At 31.9% G+C, this 22309-nt stretch overlaps 2 protein-coding genes across 3 annotated transcripts; both read left to right on the top strand.

The window, feature by feature from the left end:
- The first annotated feature begins 6308 nt into the window (after window positions 1-6308).
- On the top strand, window positions 6309-21977 carry LOC144545436 (ethylene-responsive transcription factor RAP2-2-like). Of its 2 annotated transcripts, XM_078294012.1 has the most exons (4): window positions 6309-6391; window positions 20302-20521; window positions 20808-20997; window positions 21427-21977. In XM_078294012.1, exons 2-4 carry the CDS (start codon window positions 20329-20331, stop codon window positions 21866-21868), a joined length of 825 nt encoding a protein of 274 aa, XP_078150138.1. In that variant the 5' UTR covers window positions 6309-6391; window positions 20302-20328; the 3' UTR covers window positions 21869-21977. The 2 variants fall into 2 exon arrangements, with proteins under 2 accessions (XP_078150138.1, XP_078150137.1); XM_078294011.1 differs by lacking the exon at window positions 6309-6391 and having other exon boundaries at window positions 20280-20521.
- On the top strand, window positions 6322-8087 carry LOC144545435 (ethylene-responsive transcription factor RAP2-12-like). The gene is made up of 3 exons (XM_078294010.1): window positions 6322-6614; window positions 6887-7076; window positions 7482-8087. Exons 1-3 carry the CDS (start codon window positions 6419-6421, stop codon window positions 7951-7953), a joined length of 858 nt encoding a protein of 285 aa, XP_078150136.1. The 5' UTR covers window positions 6322-6418; the 3' UTR covers window positions 7954-8087.
- Window positions 21978-22309: the final 332 nt, after the last annotated feature.

Here is a 22309-nt window from a genome sequence, read left to right on the forward strand (position 1 = left end):
CCAGAAAAGAGCTAAGTCCCATTTGTTGACTCAAATAGGGTATTTTGAGCAACAATTAGAAGAAGATATCTTGACAGACTCTGATCTGTCTAACTGGAAAAACTGTCAGCATGAATTGCATCAATTATATTTAGCAGAGGAACAATTTTGGCAGCAAAGATCCAAACTAAAATGGCTTTTAGATGGGGAATTAAATACCAAATTTTTTCATATTGTTGCCACTACTAGAAAGAAAAAGAATACTATTACTAGCTTAGAGATAGATGGGGTGTCCTGTACAGATCCTAAAGTGCTGTTGCAACATGTTACCCATTTTTACAAAGGGCTTATGGGTTCCTCCACTCATAGAATCTTGCATCTGCAATCTAATTTATGGCATGCTGCTGAAAATCTGAATTCAATTCAGGCTGCTTTCTTAGAAGCTCCATTTACTTTAGATGAAATTCATAAAGTAGTGTTTACTTGTAATCCATCTAAGGCACCTGGTCCCGATGGGATGTCATTTCAATTTTATCAATCCTTTTGGGAATTGTTGAAACCTGATATTCTCCAACTGTTTCAAGCTTTTTATGACCATAATTTAGATGTTTCTAAATTTAACTTAGCCAGTATTTGCTTGATTCCTAAAAAAGACAATGCAGCTACAATTCGAAATTTTAGACCAATTAGTTTAATAAATTGTAGTTTTAAATTAATTACAAAACTTCTAGCAGATATGCTGGCTTGTGTAATGGATACTTTGATTGACTCTTCCCAAACAGCTTATGTTAAGGGGAGATTAATCTTGGATAATGTCGTATGTGCTCATGAAGTGCTTCATCAGGTTAAAATTAACAAACAGAAGGGAGTTCTTTTTAAATTAGATTTTGAAAAAGCCTTTGACCATGTTAATTGGAACTTTATGTTGGAAATTTTAGATTACAGAGGTTTTAGTTGTAAATTTATTACTTGGATTAAATTAATTTTAGAGGGTAGCAGAACCTGTGTGAATCTAAATGGTAATTTAGGTCCTTATTTTTCGTGTAAAAGAGGAGTGAGGCAAGGGGATCCTCTTTCCCCTTTCCTTTTTATTCTTGTTACTGATGCCTTAAATAAGATCCTATCCAAGGCAATGGCTGAGGGTTTTATTGAAGGACTTGGCAATTTTCCTAGTATGGGAAATGTTCTAAATCTCCATTTTGCAGATGACACTTTATTATTTTTAAAAGCAGACCCTCAGGTTTTGTCGCATGTTAAATGGTTATTAGTAGGCTTTGAAAATCTATCAGGTCTCAAAATTAATTTTGACAAAAGTGAAATGTATCCTCTCAATTTATCTGAGGAGGATACTACTGGTCTTGCCTCAATATTGGGTTGTAAGGTTGCCTCCTTACCTCTCACTTACTTAGGTGTGCCAATTAATACTTCTAATCTATCTGTTCTTGATTGGCAAATACTCATTGATAAAATAGAAAAACAATTACAGGGTTGGAAAGGTTCTTTACTGTCATTAGGAGGCAGAGTCACTTTGTTAAATTCTGTGATATCTGCCATACCTTTGTATTGGCTATCCATGTATAGGATGCCAGCTAGTATTAGACATAAGATAGATAAAATTAGACGAAAATTTCTATGGCATGGTGGTAACTCCACCAAAAGAAAATACTCTTTGGTAGCATGGAGAGTGGTTTGTAAAAGTAAAGATCAACGGGGTCTAGGTATTCTTGATTTAAAGTTAATGAATCAATCTCTTTTAGCTAAGTGGTGGATTCGATTTAATGATAACTCAGTTCATGGCAGATGGAAAGATATTCTTCAAAGGAAATATGGTTATAGAACATATATTTCCATCTGTTCACCATTTTGGAAATCAATCCTTAAAGATTGTATGGTCATCAATTTGGGGATTAATAAAGAAATTGGCAATGGTATTACCACGGCCTTTTGGGTAGATAGATGGCACTCTGAACATGCATTGCAGCATCTCTTTCCTAACATGTTTTCTATAGCTAATGATAGATTCATCTCTGTTGCAGAGGCTTTTGCCTCCTCTTATCTATCTTTGACTTTCAGAAGGCAGCTGACAGGAATTTATATGGAAGAATGGAAAGCTTTGCAACATATGTTTCTCCACTTTACTCTTTCTTCTAACTTAGAAGATAGATTAATTTGGAGATGGTCTCAAAATGATTCTTTTACAGTACAGTCTTTCTATAAATGGTTACAATTTGGAGGGTTTCCAAATTCTGAATACAAATATATATGGGCATCCCATATACCTCTGAAAATTAAAATATTCTTGTGGCTGTTAAAAAGGGATAAACTTCTCACCAAAACCAACCTAAGAGAGAAAGGTTGGCCTGGTGAGGTTACATGTGCATTCTGTTCTGCACCTGAGAGTGCAGATCATTTGTTTGTAGGATGTTCCTATGTTCAATGTATTTGGAACTGGATTGCTTCCTATAATAATTTTACTTTTACTGGTGTTACTTTAGAAGATCTTTGGTTAATTGAAGCAAGTATACCGTTGAAAGATAAACATACCTTACTTTTGCTGCTTGCCTCTGTCCTTTGGACAATTTGGTTAGAGAGAAATAGGGTTTGTTTTAATCCTACAGTCCCCTTACCGATTAAAACGATTGGTGCTAAGGTTATCTCCTTAACACACTTATGGTGCACTTATATTCCTAAAAATTCTTTACTTAAATTAAGTCTAATGATGCCATCTGATCTTAAGGACCTACCAGACCAAGTTCCGATGGCAGATTCAGACAGCCTGGACACTGCCCAAACAGTGGACCTGCTGCTGTCTCTGGCCGATGCACCTCGCAATACTCCTCGGGATGGTGGCAGTGGCAACCGCCTAAGTCCAATGTCTGGAGACGTTCACAATGAAGATGATGATGTAGATTGGGAGGCCCTGGAGTAGTTTTTATTCTCAGTTTATCAGCTTATAGGTTGTATGTTTTGATTAGTCGTTTTTCTGATTTCTTGTTTCTGGTTTGTATGCATGCGCTGTTTTTGTTTCATCTTAAACTGTTTTGTTTGTAAGACATTTTACTTCTTAACTTTGGTCTCCATTTTGGATACCATGTTACGAAGTATTTTGGGTTTCATATATGAAATCGGTGGTCATACCACTACTTTTCAAAAATATAATAAGATACAATTTAAAGACGAGCAAAATTTGATGCTATCAAAGGACCAAAAATACAAACCAATTCTCAAATTAGCAACCTAATCAAACGAGAAACCACAAAATGTTGAATACATTTTACCATTGTCCAATGAAAATATGAGAGGTGAGAATGGCTCAGCAGCACCTCATTATATCCCAATAAATACTAGATTCTTAAAGACCCAAATCAAATTCTCTTTTTGAAGTTCTGATTTTGAGAAGGCTGAATCTCTTCTCGGCCCATAAATCGATAAGTACCATCTTTGATCGGCCCAAAAGTACCTGGGCTTATCAGTTATCAAATGGTGAATGCATGAGCATATGGATAAGCACGTGGTGGGCCCACTTCTACCAGGTCTGGCACGCGCCGCTGCATTCGGACAGCGCCTTTAAATTTTGAGTTTGTGAAACGAGTTTGTGTGGAAGAATTATATGACTCGTTTCACGAGAGGTAACTATTAGTGCGTCTCAAAAAGAGCCAACGGGAGTATCCCAGGTAGTGAACTACTAACGGATCGGATCGGATCGGATCGGGTCAGGTCAGTTCGGTCACGACCCAATCGGTCCATGGCTACCACAGTTCGGGGGTCCAACGGGTGTACGAGCTAGCATGGTCCGAAATGCTACCGGCAGCACTGGGCTGAAATGCTATCGACAGCAATTTAGCCACACTATATATATATATATATAGTCGAACTAGGTTTTCTTAACTTCATCAAGCTCCTTGGTGAACTTAAGCCTAAAACTCATCAAATCAGCTTCAAATGATAAATCTGAACCGTTGAAACCCGCCTACCTTACGAGTGATACATCTACATTTAAGAATTTTAAACACTCAAATTAATTTAGTATAAAGTCAAGCGGTCAAAATTAGAAGTTTAATAAATTTATTTTAATGCATTTATTTTTTGAACGTTTTTTTGACCACTTGACTCTATGCAAAATTAATTTCAAAATTAAAATTTTTTATATGTAGACGCATCACTCGTAAAGTATGTGGGTTTCAACGGTTCAGATTTATCATTTAAAGCTGATTCGATGAGTTTTAGACTTGAGTTCACCAAGGGAATTTGTAAACTTAAGAACACCCTAGTTCTACTCTTTCTCTATCTCTATATATAGAGAGAGAGAGAGAGTAAGGCTACCATGCTTTGCAAATTAAAGTTGATGTTTTAATTTGCGCTCATATCTCTAATTTTAAAGTTCAAATAATCAATCTGAACTTCTCAACATGTTCTTCATATCGAAATATGCATAGAAACCAAATTTTACATTTTTTTTGAAATTTTTTTACTATTTTATTTTTTATTTTTCAATTGATATAGTTGAAGCTGAAAGTCATCGATTTGAACCGATAACATAAATGTATACATTTTTCAATTGATATAGTTGAAGCTGAAAGTCATCGGTTTGAACCAATAGAATGCATATATTCATTTTTCAATTAATAGAGTTGAAACTTAAAGTCATCGGTTTGAACTGATAATGAAATGTTTTGGTGAAGTAAAATGATGGAATGTATTCAATCACACCACTAACATGGGACCCACGAATATATCAACGCTTGGACTTGTACCATCTCGATGGAAAAGAAAATGGATTTCATATACAATGTATCGTAATGATCAGGGACAGGAGGCAACCGTCTCTTTCTGAATTTTAAAATTTAGTAGAAAAATATGAGTTTGATATCACTTCGTCTCTTTCTAAAAATTCTTTTGTCCTTCTCTGAAATTGAAAATCTCGTCAGACCAGTTCAAAAGTATTGTTAATGAAAAATTATATTATTTTTATATAAATTTTATAAAAATTTATGAGTCAAGAACAATTTTGTTATTTTTTAATATATAAAATGATATTATTTTGTTATTTTTATCATGTAAGAGTATGTTATTTATATTGTTTTTATGATGTTGATTGTTTTTTTATCTAGTATCTGATAGTTAATAAGTTTGAACCCTATAAGCTATTTGATTCTGATTTTTACTCCTCTTTGATAGAAATTATGTGTGCGCCCCTGGTAATGAAGCAGTAAAAGAATGCAATGTATTCAGTCACACCACTGACATGGACCCACGAAAATATCTAACACTTGGAACTTATCCCATGTCTTAATTACCCGGATCTCATATAGACCCACGAAAATATCAACGCTTGGACACACATAGGACCCACAAAAATAAATTCCAAATACAATGTATCAAATTGTATTTTTTTATAAATCATAATTAAGAATAATAATTTTATGAAACTAACATAATTAATTTCTTTTTGTTTGCAAAAACTATTAGATATTTCAGTTCATTAGTTTTTTTTTTTTTTTGAAACTGAAATGACATTTTAGTCTGTATTAGTTTTACATATTTTCAGAAAAACATATATAGTCATTGGTGTAACACCCATGGATCAAAATGCGATTTCGGTCCATTTTTTTTTTATTGGGACTGAAATATCATTTCGGTCCAAATAAACTTTTTTTTTTCTTTTTTTTTAAAGTTTGCTTATAAGGTTGTCTCGGATGGAAAAAAAATTAATACGGGACTAAAATGACATTTCAGTCCGAGACGTTTATCGATTTTCTGTGGCCACTAGTATGAAAAGCTATGAAATCAAATATGGATCAAATTGCTATTTCGGTCCAAAAAAAAAATAACGGACCAAAATGATATTTCAGTTCTTATGATTTTTGTAAAAAAAAAAAGTAATAATCATGTTGGTTTCATAAAATTATTATTTTTAGTTATGGTTTATAAAAAAAATTCTAATATATCGTAATGATCCGGATCTCATTTAGGAAATTATATTTCCGTAGAAATTAATAAAAATGATGAGAAAAAAATAGAAAGATTATATTATTTTTTTAGTAATAGAAAGATAGTAGGACTTTTACCGATTCTAAAAGTAAAAAAAAGTTTTAATTGGTAGAATTCTACCTATTCAAATCAGCTTTTCCATTTTGTCCTTTTAAAAAAAATATAAAATATTTAAAAAATTAGATCAAGTATCTTAAAATTTAAATATAATAGAAATATTCTATCTATTTAAAACAAGAAGAAGATTATGAGTATCTTTAAAATTGATATCAGATATAAATGACCGTACGTCCGGACGTGCTTTAATTTCTCTGGCTTATAAATATGGTTCGACTTTCTCTGTCTCAGCTCGCCTCTGTACCAAATACTGCCTACCAGATAACAATTCCTAGCAAAAATTCCGCTTTTGTTCTTTCTCTTCCTGTTGCAGACAACCAATTAAGCCACTATGTCTGGCAACAACAACCCGATGTCGACAAAGTCGCAGTGGCTGACGGCGGACTATATCTGTCGGGATACAAGGACGGTAAAGAAAACACGGGTCAGCATACAAGACGACACACATTTCCAGGAGGTCGATAACACGGTGGAGAAAACCGACCCCGAGCCTTGCTTGTTTGCTGCTGCTAATTTCAATTTTAGAGGTTGATCTAAGTTCTAACTTTTATCTAAATTGTCCAGCTATAAGCCAACTGCAGATTAGAGCTATAGAATGCACCAGAAGAAAAAAGAATAAATGTTGTTCATAGTTCTTTCTAATATCATATATAATGTGACATACTAATATAACTCGGTCTTATTGAACCAGGCACAAAATTCATCATTTAATATTAAAGTATAACTAAAAAAAAAAGCTAAACTACATGTCACCTAATCTCACCTCCTCTGACCTTGCTAACTGTTTTTTTTCTGACAGATGGGAATGCTGTTGAGAAGAAGGCTGGCTCGGCACCACAAAAGGTCACCCAATTTAGGGGCATCCGCAAGCGTCCTAGGGGAAAGTGGGCTGCTGAAATCCGTGACCCGCGAAAGGGTTCTCGCATCTGGCTCGGCACCTTCTCCACTGCTGAGAAAGCTGCTCGTGCATACGATGAAATGGCCATCAGGTGTGAATAGTTTACGAAATATATATTAATTAGAAGAAAATACATTACGAAATATTTTTTTAAAGAAAATAATTTGGAAATGAATGAGTTTTCTGAGAGAAGAAAGTAGCTTTGACAACAAAAAAAAAAAAAAGCCTTCTATGCCTTGATTTGAATCTAAGATGGAAGCTCTGAAATAACAAGAGTAAAATAGGGAAGTGCAAATTTGTGGTGCTCAAGTATTGATAATCTTTATGGTAAGAATGGAGAAGACAGAAGACACAATATAGACAAAAATTTGCACATGTATGGTACTAATTGTTTGTTAATTACAACAGGGTATCAGACTGTCAGTACAGTATGCGATAGTAGAGCAGTACCAGAAACATATAATAAATCTATAATATATCACCATTGTGTTTGTAGGATCCACGGCAAGAAGGCCAAGGTCAATTTTCCTTACAACCCAGCCCCACCAGTCATTTCCACCTCACCTCAGTATCCCAAGGCATGCCCCACCCCTCGGCCAGTGACCCATAAAAATAACTCCCCCGAGGTCGTCTATGTGGAAGAAAAGGTGTTTCCAACGGGAGATATGAATTCATACCCCTCTGACGAGTTCACCAACTCATTCAGGGGCTTGGAATTTGGATTTGCATCTAATATGGCTCCAGCAATGGGAAATGAATCTGTCCCCGCCATGTCTGACAACTTGTCTAATTTCTGTTCATATCATGATGGAGTCTCTGACGAGTTCAGTTGTGGATCTGATCGCGGGTTTTTTTGTGATGGGTTGTTGGATGGTGATCAGGTCCCGCAGGATTTGGTAGGAAATGATCTGTGGAACTTCTACGAGCTCATGCCAGTGGTTCTTGGCACTGGTATTCAGGGATGCTGAGTTCTGAGAACTAGCGATGTTGTAAATACCGGATCAGTGCAATGGGGCTGGACAGTCCTATGATGTACCAGAATATTTCTGTATATACCCAGACCGTCCAATCAGAATTCGGGCCAATCTGCCCCGAGTTGAATGCACGAGGTGCTTTAATATTCGTGCAGATTTTAATCGGTCGGTCTGGACTAAACAAAAATATTAGGTTATCTTAGGACATATCTCTGTCCTTTTCGAGTTATTATCCAAATAATTATGTCCCTGCTTCTATAATGATACCAATTAATTAAAGAATGCATCTAGTTTTTTATAATTTGGTTTTACATTTTTATTTCATTTCATAATTTTTATGTGCGCCAAAATCAGAAAATATCACTTCTAGCTAGTAGTAATTATCAGTCTATCAGCAAGTATAAGATGTTCTATTTTGTTTATGATACTTCTTATATGACCATAGTAATAAATTCGGGATTAAGAAATAATTCAACAAATCAAAGCTTAAAAATTAGGGGTTTAAACAGAACGGATTCGGAGCGGATAATGTTAATACCATATCCGTATCCGTCTTTTAATGAGCAGATACGGATACGGATAGTAAACGGATATTAAAATTTAAAACTAGATCCACCTTAAACAGATACTGATTCAAATATGGATACGAAACGAATAATTGTCTAATAATTGAGTTATATATGCATTTTAAGATACAAAAGAGTAATTTGTTGTTGTCTTAAAACAATTGTTAAAATCAATTTAGTTGAAACTAAAAGCATACTATATTTACGAGCTAAAGTCTTGAATAGAAAATAATGGAGAGTGAAGAAATAAAGGTAAAAAGAAAAGAAAATTGTATTATTGTAGCACCATCACTAGTTATATAGTTGGTACAGTTGTTTTGAGTGCACTCCAATTTGTTATTTATCCAGAATATATATTTCTAATTCTCCTATTTGGCAATATTTACCTCTTACAACAAAACTCCAATTGGACAAAGTGAAAAGAAGAGTTCCCTTCTGACAGGAAAAACATTAGGTAATTGTCTAATATGAATTATTGGCAATATTAGGTATGTGATCAAAAACTAATTGTAAAGGGGAAGTTTTATTATAGCTAGTTGGCCTAATATGAATTAGTGCTGCAGCCTGCAAAATAGCATGTCTCCAACAAGATATTGGAGGTTTTTATTTCATAAGTAATGGTCTTGCAATTAATTGTAATATCTTTATGAATGACTCTGCAAGTCCATTTGTGTGTATGAACATGAGCTACAGGATGTTCAACATCAATTCCAATAAACATATAATAATCATTGAATATCTGAAAAGTAAATTCATCAGCATTGTCTAAACGTATTTTCTTAATTGGATAATCAGAAAAATGTGCTCTTAATCGGATTAATTGAGCAAGTAATCTCGCAAACGCTAGGTTGCAAGTTGATAATAAACTTACATGTGACCATCTTATTGATGCATCAATTAAAACTATAAAATATCTAAATGGTCCATATAATGGGTGTATTGGTCCACAAATATCATCATGTATACGTTCTAAAAATATAAGAGATTCATTTTGTATTTCGCTGGTGATAGTCGAATAATCAACTTTCTTGAGAACACGTAGCACATGACAATTCATTAGATTGAAAAATCTTCTGGTTCTTTAATGAATGTCCACATTAATTCTCTATTATTTTTCGCATTATTATTAATTGATCCAGGATGGCCCAACTGGTCATGCCACACTATAAACATATTATTATTTGTAAACTTCTGGTTTACAATAACATGTACTTCAATTGTACTAATATATGTATAGTACAAGCCGGAGAAAAACATAGATAATTTTTCCAATATGCATTTTTTATCTAATATTAAGCTAGTAATATAAAGATATTCAATATATTCTTCATTAGTTGTCTCAATATGATATCCATTTTGGTGGATATCCTTAAAACTTAATAAATTATTTTGAGTTTTGAGACTTAGAAGAATATAATGCATCATTAATATAAATTTGTGCTCCTCCATGTAACAAGAAGGTTGCTCTTCCGGAGCCTTCAATCAATTTTGTACTACTGACAATAGTGCCAACATTGGCTTCTTACATTACTAAATAAGGGAAATATTTTTTTTATCTTTGAGGATGATATGAGTTGTTGCACTGTTAGCGAGACATATATCTTCATTATTAATATCATTGTTGACCAAATAAATATTCATTCTTCAATGAGAAAAATAAATAAATAACTTTTCAACAATAAAAACAATATCTTTAAATTTGTATTGGCCTTAAAAAAATGCAATAAATATCACTTCAACAATAATAAAGATTAATCTACTTTAAAAATAATTACTTCTAATTTTTAGTGATGCTTGATATATATATGTCAACAATATATTTTGGCATACGACAGGTACATTAACGTACGACGGGTACGTGACCAATGAGCTTTACCACCATAATGATAGCATGAATTCTCTTGTTTGCTATTATGTCACTTTTCTCATTCTTTTTGTTCATTATTTTTCACGTCTAGTGGTAATTCTTTTTGTTCATTATTTTTCCACTTCTGATAAAATGATGCGTCTTTTCTTTATTATCACGTCCAAATCTAAGAATTTGTCCATAAATAACTATCATATTATTTTTCCACTTTTGGTGGAATTATTATTTTGTTCAACTATAAGAAAACAAAAATTATACTCAACATATTTCTAGAAGTCTGACTATATTATTGAAAAAGTAATAATATGAATTATCATGTAAAATTTTCACATTTTATAAATTTTCTTAAAATTTCCTTTAGAAAAAAATATTGAACAAATTATATATCTTGAAATCTTCTACAAGAAGTTTTAATTATTAGAAGAAAAAATAATGTTCCATTCATTTAGGTCATGTTCAATATATAAAATACATATTTTATATATTCATGTAATTAAATGATAATCATTTATCAACATTTATAGAAATTCAATGTACTTTAATCTACATGACAATCTTCCTCGGTAATTAATGTTCCTCCTTAATTACCACGATTGTGAACTTATTTAGTGATTAAATGTTTCTCATCTTAGGAGTTCTATGATTCAAGACCAATAACATCTTCTTGAATACTTCCAAAGATATAACATATAAATCTCAAGGAACAAGAATAATAATATTCGTAATAAAATCATGAACAACACATAAATTATTATTAAAAGATAACTTTCAAAATACACATCCTTCACAATTGACAAAACTTATGATCACATGGCTTTAATAATTGAATTTTAAAATTGACCTTCGGATCAATTTATAAATTACTAAAATAATTTCGGACCAATTGATAAAATTGAGGATTTTTTTTCTTTTAACATATGGCTTCGGGCCATTACGTTATTAATATGGTTTTGGAACATTTCATTAACATAATTTATATTCAGATGGCTTTAGACCATTTAATTAACATAAGATATACTCAAATGGCATCGGACCATTTCATTAACATAATGTAAAAAGATAACATAAAACAGAACATTATCATAATATAATATAAAAGTAACATAATTAACATATTAAAAAAAATTACCTTCAATCTTCAACTAGTAGAACTATCGTGCTGATAATGTGTTATAAAGTAAAGATAAACAAACATAAACAAGATAGAGAGAATGTAAAGAATGACTATCTCTTATTCATATATTTCTCATGTATACAATACAATTACAATGCCTCTATTTATAGGCTACAAATTGTAAATGAAAAACCATTACAATAATCAATAAGAAAATAAATTTCAAATGGTAGTGGATATGAATTTCAATAGTAGTGGGGTAGTGGAGAAGTGGATGAGGATTAATATGAGAGTTACAAAATGAATGGACCATCCATTATATTCATAACATATCTATATATAGGTTTTTCTAAAAATGAAAAATGGCTCAGTTTAGATAATCGACATAAATCAATTCAATACACAATGCAACAAATTTTGAAAATATATTTAATTATAACATTGTTCTTGCTTTAAACTAACTGAAAACTAAGAATATATATATGAATAATGTTAACAATATTAATGCCTACGAAATAGAGTACAAAACTCAAAATTTTATTCTTACTTTTCTTAATCAAATTTGATATTTTAACAAAGACTTTGCCATTTTTGTAGCAAAAATTGAAATTTTTTTTATGAAAAATTATATATATTTTTTTTGCTTTGAATGCAAAAGACTCTATGCATTAATAATGCTCCTGCCAAATAATATCATAATAATGCAAAATTATAAAAAAATTATGTTTCACTCAAATCTAGAGTGCAAAAAATAATTTGAGAATAATAATATGAAAAAGTAATTAATTAAATTATAAAATAAATTATCATATTTTTCCAATGTTTTTGAATTGAAATTATATATTACATTCACATAAGTTCAATAATATATAACTAAATTCTATCTAGATTTTTTTCCAATAATTTCTACAATCAACATAATATATTATTATATTAACTTAAATATTGAATTTATCAAATTGATGATATTGTTTCATGTATGTTGATACTTACATTTATTTTTATGTGTTAATATTATGTTTCGTTTGTTTAAATAAATATCCACTAAATATATTAGTTTTTATGGATTTTTTTTCTTATATCTTATGATGTGTTGCTACTCAGGAGTCGTAAAATTATGTTTTAAAATATCATAGATTTTTTAGAGTTATTGAATTAAACTTCAATATTTAGATATATACATATAAAAATAATGATCTATGTTCACATAATAACTTTCTCTGCTACTTGCATGCAAATTAATTACATTTCTGATTCATATTCATACAATTGATGTGTTTCGATAATTTTGGTTGGCTAGAAAGAGAATTGTAATGTATAACAGGTTATTGCAATTAGGAGGGTATATTTCACATTTTCATTTGAACTAATGAATTTTCTCCCTAGAAACAGAGCTAAATTGTGATAATGATTGTCGATCGGTACTCAAATTAAAGTTGTATAATTAAAATCAAATGATCATAATTATCACCTTAATAGAAATTAAATTTATGATCCAAACACTCTAAGAGGAGGGTGCTATTTTGAGAACAACAATTAAATTATATTATAATAAAATTGCATATCTAAATTTATGATGTGAGGCTTGATTTTGATATCTAAATTTTGTAGATAAAATTGCCTTTTTCACATAGACAATCTTTTTACTATTTGCAACAAAATTCATCAATTTATTTTATTTGAAGTTACATATTATTTTTAATTTGTTCAATTCATGTCTGGTTTATCGTTTGCACAATTTTAATTTGTTTCCTCAGCCTTTTGTTTTGAACATATGAATTAATTAGATAATAAATAATCTAATGTATTTCTGTAAAAAATGATATAAAAATATAAAAGTCTTTTGTGTTGGGCATTCAACTCTCCAAATAACAGAGTCTTCGTATAAATAGAAAAAAAAAAATCAAGCCATTCTTGTATTCTCATTTAATAAATAAAAAAAATTCAGTATGAAGAGAAAAAAAATACATAAACTCAATAATAATCTAATTGATGCACTCAAAATAGGGCCACTATTCTACATTCTAGAGAAATAACAATGGATTTAAAGTATTGATATGTTTCAATAAATGAGGATAGAATTAATTAAAAAATATTTCGCTAATTAAATATTTTATAGAAATAACAAATTAACCTTTTTTCCTAATTTTTACTATTCCGTATTTAATTTAAAAAGTAATTATAAATATTAACTCTTTTATATTATTTAGATTGTCATTTTTCAAACTATATTATATACTTACTCAAATACCAAAAGTTCATACACAAATTCTATTAACAATTCAAAAGGCATCAAATTTGTATGCAAATTTAAATGAGCAACTAAAAATTCAAAATTAACATCTTGGTAGTCTCTACCAATTTTTTTTTTAAAAAAAAAACTAAAAGTTCAAAACCTCAGCTAATTGTGATCATATGTTGAGATATATCAGAGCATGCAATCTTAATTCCCTACAGAAAAATTGTTCACTTCATCGTATTTATTAAATCATTAAACGTAATAAAAAAAATATAGAAAGTGCAAATTTTAAGATGATTTGAAAGCATTGCAACTTGTAAAATTCTGTAAAATTGTAGAAGAGCATCATTACTCGTCCATCAAAATTACAGCCAAACAAAACCTAGACAAACGGGAGACTAAACACCTCGGATACTCCCATTGCCTCTTTTTGAGACGCACTAACAATAGACAACAGTGAAACAAGTCATTAACTTCTTTTAATCCAACACGTTTCAGAAAATCAAAAATATTCTCGCGACAGAAGAACTCAGTTTGGTTTAATGCGGCGCCGGAGGAAGCAAAGGCGTGTGGAGCAGAACCTGGTTTTGTTAAAAAAAAATAAAAGGAGCAGAACCTGGTGGAGGTGGGCCCAAGAGGAAATTAAAATATAAAATATGAAATTAATTACTTATAATAAAGTATTTATAGTTATATTTTCAAGAGGAAATTAAAATATAAAATGTTATATCAGAATCCCTGGGACTGCTGAGAGATCACTGTCCCTTCTGTAGTTCTGTTCTGTTGCCTCTGTACTGCTCTTTCTCTGTCTTCAATTTAATTTTTTCCTGTCTCAAATAATTCTTTCCTCAATAAACTTTTAAAACTTAAATTTATATATCAAAATAAAATAATTTGATATAATTTTCTCTAAAATTATGATATTTTAATTTTTACTTTGATTAATATCAAGAGCCTATAAAAATATACTGATATGAATAAATTATGGATATTGATTTTTCAACCTATTAATTCATATAAAATTAAAATAAAAAAGTAAAGAGTTGTTGAACGGTAGAAAATCACTTGATCTGAATGGTACAGAATTTTCAAATCAAGTGATTTTCTATCTATCTAAAAAAATAGTAAAAAAGTTCTAAAACATGTAGAATTTGATTTGCAAGTATATATTCATATGGGTATATATGAGTAAGGCTACCATGCTTTGCAAATTATAGTGAGTGATTTAATTTGCACTCATATCTCTAGTTTCAAAGTTCAAAACGTCGATCTGAATCATTTAAGTTGATATCCATATTAAATTGTGCTTGGAGACCAAATTTTATATTTTTTGGAAATTTTTTACTATTTTTTTAAAAATTTTCAAAATCAGTATTTTTTAGAAATATATATATATAGAGGGAGAGAGAGAGAGGCTAATATCAAAATGTTTGCACCACGCCTCCCGTGCATCCAAGTCATTTTCCGATTTTTAAAGTTCAAATGATCGATCCAAACCGTTAGATGTGATCTCCATATTAAAATGTTCTTGGACACCAAATTTTATATTTTTTTTGGAATTTTTTTACTATTTATTCAACCACTTTGAAAATCGTTAATCCAACAGTAGTTATTGTTTGATTAAGCTACTTATTTAACGACCGATTTCCATCTGTCTTCAATTTTTAATTGATATGGTTGGAGCTGAAAGTCATCGGTTTGAACCAATAGTATATATGTATATATTTTCCAAGGTTCTAAATATCATTTCTCGCGTCATAGCGGAAAGCCTAAAAAAAAAACTATAGCGAATAGCGTCGCTATAGCGAAAGCTATGCCACATAGCGCTTTTTTATTTTTATAAAAATTATATCATATATTTGTACTAAATATCAACATTAACTAAGTCTCATAGAACAATAAATAACATCAAATTGATTAAAAAATTATAATATTCATATTGAACCAATACAAAGTCCAAATTGCGACTCAAAATATCCATAATAATACTAATATCATATCGATCTTTTTCTATTCAAAATATATTCAGCATCATGACATAATCTATCTTTTTTCTATTTAAATTTCAAAATAACCTAGATATCATGGCATAATTAATTATCTTAATCTATTCAAAATATTCAAACTACCATATAGTAAGTATCATTTTGTTACTTCAAGAAATATCTTAATATATTCAATCTGAGCCTTTATTTAAAACCCATATAAATTGAAAATAAATAAAAAAACAACTCTTGTTGCATAGCGCGCTGTAGCTTCCTTTTTTGATTTCGTTTGATGGATCTCTCATTTAATAATTAATAGTTTATTATAAAGTTTAATACGTCAATTGCAAAAAAAAAAATCACGGTTAAAATTCAATCTGAGCCTTTATTTAAAACTCATATAAATTGAAAAGAAAAAAAAAAAAAAAAAACTCATGTTGCATAGTGCGCTATTTGCGCTATAGCGGACCGCTATTACCGTTATAGCGCCCGTAGCTCATATAGCGCGTTTTGATACCATAGCGTAGCGTTTAGAGTCCAAAAACGCTATATCGCCACTATAGCGACGCTATAGCACGCTATTTAGAACACTAATATTTTCTAAGGAGGCGACAAGTTATATATCACTTCAGAATCTATTGCGGATTGGGATCTGAACTGACAATGAAATGTTTTTGTAGCAGTCACATGAAGTAGGAAATAAATCTGCTAGGATTCTAACAAGAATTGTAGGACCTTCTTTTTCAAATCTAACCATTAATATTTTATAATGCACGAATTTTAAAAACAGTTAATTTTTATGCGCAAATCTCTAAATAAATGAGTATTTAGATTTGAAAAAGCAGGTTTCGTGCGATTCTAAGAAATCGTAGCAGAATTATTTCCCATGAAGTAAAATGATTCAATGTATTCAGTCACACCAGTGACATGGGACCCACGAATATATCAACACTTGGACTTATCCCATCTCGATCTCAATGGAAAAAAAATTGGATTCCATATACAATGTATCGTCATGATCCGGTTTAAGGATGCAATGTATTCAGTCACACCACTTGCATGGGATCCGCCAAAATATCAACACTTGAACTTATCCCATGTCTCACCTCTCAACAGTGGATTAAAGTCAGGTAAGGCACCGGCGCACCGGGTATATCTGAGAAGGGGTAAGGGTATTGGTCAGGCATGGGTATCACGAGTAGACGGGTATTTCAGACCGGATATCTCGGGTATTTTTTTTAAAAACCGTGTTCTATTCGTTCTATACCTGTGCCCGTTGTATCCTTGAGGGGCAGGACGGTCCGGTCCGGTCCATTTTTTTTTTTTTTTTTTCTGTTTTTTCTGTTTTTTTCTTCTTCTTTTTAAACGGGTGGGGAGAAAAATCAAATTTTGGATTTGAATTTGAATTAAAGTGGGTCGGGTATAAGGGTATGGGTACTGATAAGGGTAGACGGGTACCCGGGTAGGGTAAAGTCGGTTACGGATAAGGTCGGGTACGGGTATGAACGGTCCGGGTAGGGTCGGATATTTGCCAAAAAAACAGGGTCCGGTCCGGTTTTTGTCCCTACTCGCATATTCGTTTTCCCGACCCATACCCGGGCTCAGACACAAGTACCCCCGGACAGCAGGCACAGGCGGACAGGGAAGGGTATACCTGACTCGGGTATAATTAATACTCTACCTCTCAATCACCCAAATGTCATATTGAGTTATTGACCCACAAAAATAAATTCCAAATATAATGTATCGATTTTTTTTTTTTATAAATCATAATTAAAAAAATGATTTTATGAAACTAATGTAATTATTTTTTTTAAAACCATGAAAACGGAAATATCATTTCGGTTTGTTATTTTTTTATTTTTTTTAACTGAAATGACAATTCGGTCTATATTGATTTCACAGGTTTTCAGAAAAAACATGTGTAGTCATTGGTGTAACACCTATAGATCGAAATGTGAATTCAGTCCAATTTTTTTTTAGTTTGGACCGAAATAGTATTTCAGTCGGAATTAACTTTTTTTATTTTTTATTTTTTTATTTCAAAAGTTTGCTTATAAGGTTGTCTTGGATGGAAAAAAAAATTAATATGGGACTGAAATGACATTTCAGACCAGAGATGTTTATCTATTTTTTGTGACCACTAATATGAAAAGCTGAGAAATCAATACAGACCAAGTTGCTTTTTCAGTCCAAAAAAAAAAAAAATTGCCGACAGAAATGACATTTCAGTTTTTATGATTTTTGTAAAAAAAAACAAATAATCACGTTGGTTTCATAAAATTATTATTTTTAATTATCGTTTATAAAAAAAAGTTCTAAAATATCGTAATGATCCGGATCTCACATAGGAAATTATATTTTTGTAGAAATCAAAGCTTCTAAATAGCTAGCTATAGCGGTTTTGGACCTAGAAAGCTAAGCTACGGGGTAAAACTGCTCTAATCAAGCTATGGCCGCTATAACTGTAATAGCGGTCCGCTATGCTACACGGAGTTATGATTTTGCAATTTTAATGGGCCTTAATGTCCAGATGAGCTTTTTTTTAATTTATCAAGCTATATCAATACAATGGAACATGTGTGGGCTATACCGCTATATCAATTAAATTTTGTATCATGCATTAATATATGGTAGTGGTATATTTTGAATATAAAATATATCGATAGTTTTTGAATTAGAGATATTTTGAATGACAATTTGAACTTTGTATTGGTTCAATATGAATATTAGACCTTCTTAATTAATTTGATATTTTTTTTCTTGATGAAATATTTTTACTATTAGTAGAAATATAAAATATAATTTTTGAAATAAAAAAACGCTATTTATAATAGCTTTCGCTATAGCTCTGCTATTCGCTAAAGCTTTTTTTTTTGTCTCCCCGCTATACCGCTATAAACGCTATTTAGATCCTTGGTAGAAATTAATAAAAAGGATGAGACGGACAGTTTAAGATTCATGCTAACCGTTAATAGACGCTTCAGATTCAAACTCAAATTCTGATCTGTTATGTTAAAGGATATAAATTCATGCATTACGTCTCAATTATAACATTGTTAGTATTAGCGGTTAATACAAAAATTTAAATACATTATTTTTATGGCTTTAATTTTTAATATTCTTAGTATAGAAGTTCAAAAATTAAAATAAAAAAGCACCGCTATACATGATCATAGGCACAAATAGGAGTGTACAAAAAGCTCACGACTCAAAACTCAGTTCAGAATCAATTAGGATTCAAATCGTTAATAACTTGAGTTGAAACTGATTCAAGTCAAAACTAACTCGAGTTTATTGACTTGGTTGATTTAATTATGTGTCGAATTCAAATTACTCCCAAGTCGGTTCGGAATCAACTTCGATGGACTCACGCAAAACCCTAATCCATATATATATAATTTTTGCGTCCCCAAACTTTATATTTGTTTTTCTAGAATCTACTGTATTGATGCTTGAAACTAAAAGAAAAAAAAATCACTATTTCTTAAATGACTAAACATTATATATTTGATAATTATTCTCAATTCGAACTCAACTCGACTCATGAGCATGAGCAGCCCTAGACACAGAGAAAATCGTACATGTCAATAACTTAACCTACCTATTTTCACAACAAAATAGAAATATTGAAAAAAAAAATACATAATAGCGTAACACAACGAAATTGTGCTTTTTTTTTTTTTTTTCTATGTACAATAAAAGAATTTATAATGTCCAATGTTAGCTTACGAGTAAATTTATTAATTAACACCTCCCGCTAACTTTGACACATTTAATTAGTTTTCTTAAAATATATCTCTAATAAAATATTTTCTTTTTCAGTATATGCTCAGATAAAATAATTCGAGGATCTTTAAAATTGATATCAGATATAAACAAACGGTCCAGATCCGATTCTACAAGTCTGGTAAAACCGTGCTCCAAAAAAGGGGACAACTATTTCATTAAAGGATAAAGGAAAAGAAGAGAAAATCTGCACAATCATTGTTAGGACACGGAAGCGTATCATCTGCGGATTTTTTTCGTGCGGAGCTTTTAATCTGGTCCGTTCGTTTCGGATTGGACAGACCAGATTAAAAGTTCCGCAAATTTTAAGAATTTTCTTTTAAAAAATTCGAATAAAATCTGATCTGATCTGTCCGATCAAAAACGAACGGACCAGATTAAAAACTCCGCAGAGGATACGTTTCCGTTAGGACACGCCGTTTACCTGCTGAAAGGAACGTGAGTACTATAGCGGAAAGAATGCAGAGAAATACACTTTGCAAACTTACGAACTTTGTATCCTCCAAATCAGAATATAGATTTCACTGTAAGAGAATAATCGTTCTTCTCTTCTTTTTCTTTCTCTCCGTACTAGAGTTGTGGTCTTTCTCTTTCTCTCCGTACTAGAGTTGCGGGGCACAGCTTAAATGACCGTACGTCAGGACGTGCATATAAATATGTACCGACTTTCTCTAGGGGCTCATCTCGCCTCTGTATTCTGTACTCTCTACAGTCCAAATAGCAAATACTGCCTACTGATAGCAATTCCTAGCAAAAAAATTCCGCTTCTGTTCTTTCTCTACCTGTTGCGGACAACCAATTAAGCCACTATGTGTGGAGGTGCGATTATTGGCAACTTTAACCCGACGTCGACAAAGTTGCAGTGGCTGACGGCGGACTATATCTGTCGGGATTTTGATGCCGATTTCCAGGACTTCATCTATGACAAGGAGGTCGATAACATGGTGGAGAAAACCGACCCCGAGCCTTTCTTCAGTGATGCTGCTAATTTCAATTTTAGAGGTTGATCTTAGTTATAACTTTTTCAACAGTTAAAATCTTCAGAGGAAATTCTGTTCTGTGATAAAAATTTACCTCACTTGTAAGTTTTTCAGGTGTAAAATACATCAAATTACTTGTTGATTAGATGTCTCACATTATTCACATTCACATTTCTCAGTTCAATTAATTAATTATTAATGTTACTACTAGAAACTCGGTCTTATTGAACCAGGCACAAAATTCATCATTTAATATGAAAGTATTAAATGACCTCCTCTGACCTTGCTAACTGTTTATTTTCTGACAGATGGGAATGCTGTTGAGAAGAAGGCTGGCTCGGCACCACAAAAGCTCACCCAGTTTAAGGGCGTCCGCAAGCGTCCTAGGGGAAAGTGGGCTGCTGAAATCCGCAACCCGCAAAAGGGTTGTCGCATCTGGCTCGGCACCTTCTCCACTGCCGAGGAAGCTGCTCGTGCATACGATGAAATGGCCATCAGGTGTGAATCGATTACGAAATAAATATTAATTAGATGAAAATAATTTGGAAATGAATGAGTTTCTGAGTTAGATATCTGAGAAAAAAAAGAAGAAGAAGAAGATGTTTTCACCACCGAAGTAGGATTGGTATAATGATTTGTGTTAATTGGGACATAAGAGCCTCTTTTATTACACTCGATGCCTTGATTTGAATCTAAGATGGAAACTCTGAAATAACAAGAGTCAAATAGGGAAGTGCAAATAAATAAATAAATGAAACGGAGATTTTTTTGTGGTGCTCTAATATAGACAAAAATTTGCACATGTATAGTATTAATTGTTTGTTAATTACAACAGGGTATCAGACTATCAGTACAGTATGTGATTGTAGAGCAGTATCATAAACATATAATTAATAAATCTGTAATATATCACCATTGTGTTTGTAGGATCCACGGCAAGAAGGCCAAGATCAATTTTCCTGACAACCCAGCCCCACCAGTCATTCCCACCCCTCGGCCGGTGACCCATAAAAATAACTCCCCCGAGGTCATCTCTGTGGAAGAAAAGGTGTTTCCAATGGGAGATATGAATTCATACCCGTCTGACGAGTTCACCAACTCATTCAGGGGCTTGGAATTTGGATTTGCATCTAATATGGGTCTAGCAATGGGAAATGAAGCTGTCCCCGGCATGTCTGACAACTTCTCTAATTTGTGTTCAAATCTGGATGGAGTCTCTGACGAGTTCAGTTGTGGATCTGATCGCGGGTTTTTTTGTGATGGATTGTTGGATGGTGATGAGGTCACGCAGGATTTGGTAGGATATGATCTGTGGAACTTCTACGAGCTCATGCCAGTAGTTCTTGGCACTGGCATTGAGCAATGCTGAGTTCTGAGAACTAGCAATGTTGTAAATACAGGATCAATGCAATGGGGCTGGACCGTCCTATGATGTACCAGAATATTTCTGTATAGATCCGGACTGTCCAATCCGAATTCGGACCAATCTGGCCCGAGTTAAATGCACGAGGTGCTTTAATATTCGTGCAGATTTTAATCGGTCGGTCTAGACTAAACAAAAATATTAGGTTATCTTAGGACATATCTTTGTCCTTTATGCGTTTGGATGAGGCAAAGAATAGTGCTAACCCGAGTTAGCTACTATTCCGAACTACTATTTTATGTTTGGATGTGTTTGGGTTAGCAAAAAGTAACTATTATTTATTTATTTTTAGTGAATTAGCATGCTATTCTACTAACTCAACTAAAAGTTGAATTAGCTCACTATCTCAAATTTGGGTTAGCTCACTATTCTTACTAACCCAAGCCT

The sequence above is a fragment of the Carex rostrata genome, chromosome 28 (assembly GCF_964058835.1).
Source record: "Carex rostrata chromosome 28, lpCarRost1.2, whole genome shotgun sequence".
Classification (NCBI taxonomy): Eukaryota; Viridiplantae; Streptophyta; class Magnoliopsida; order Poales; family Cyperaceae; genus Carex; species Carex rostrata.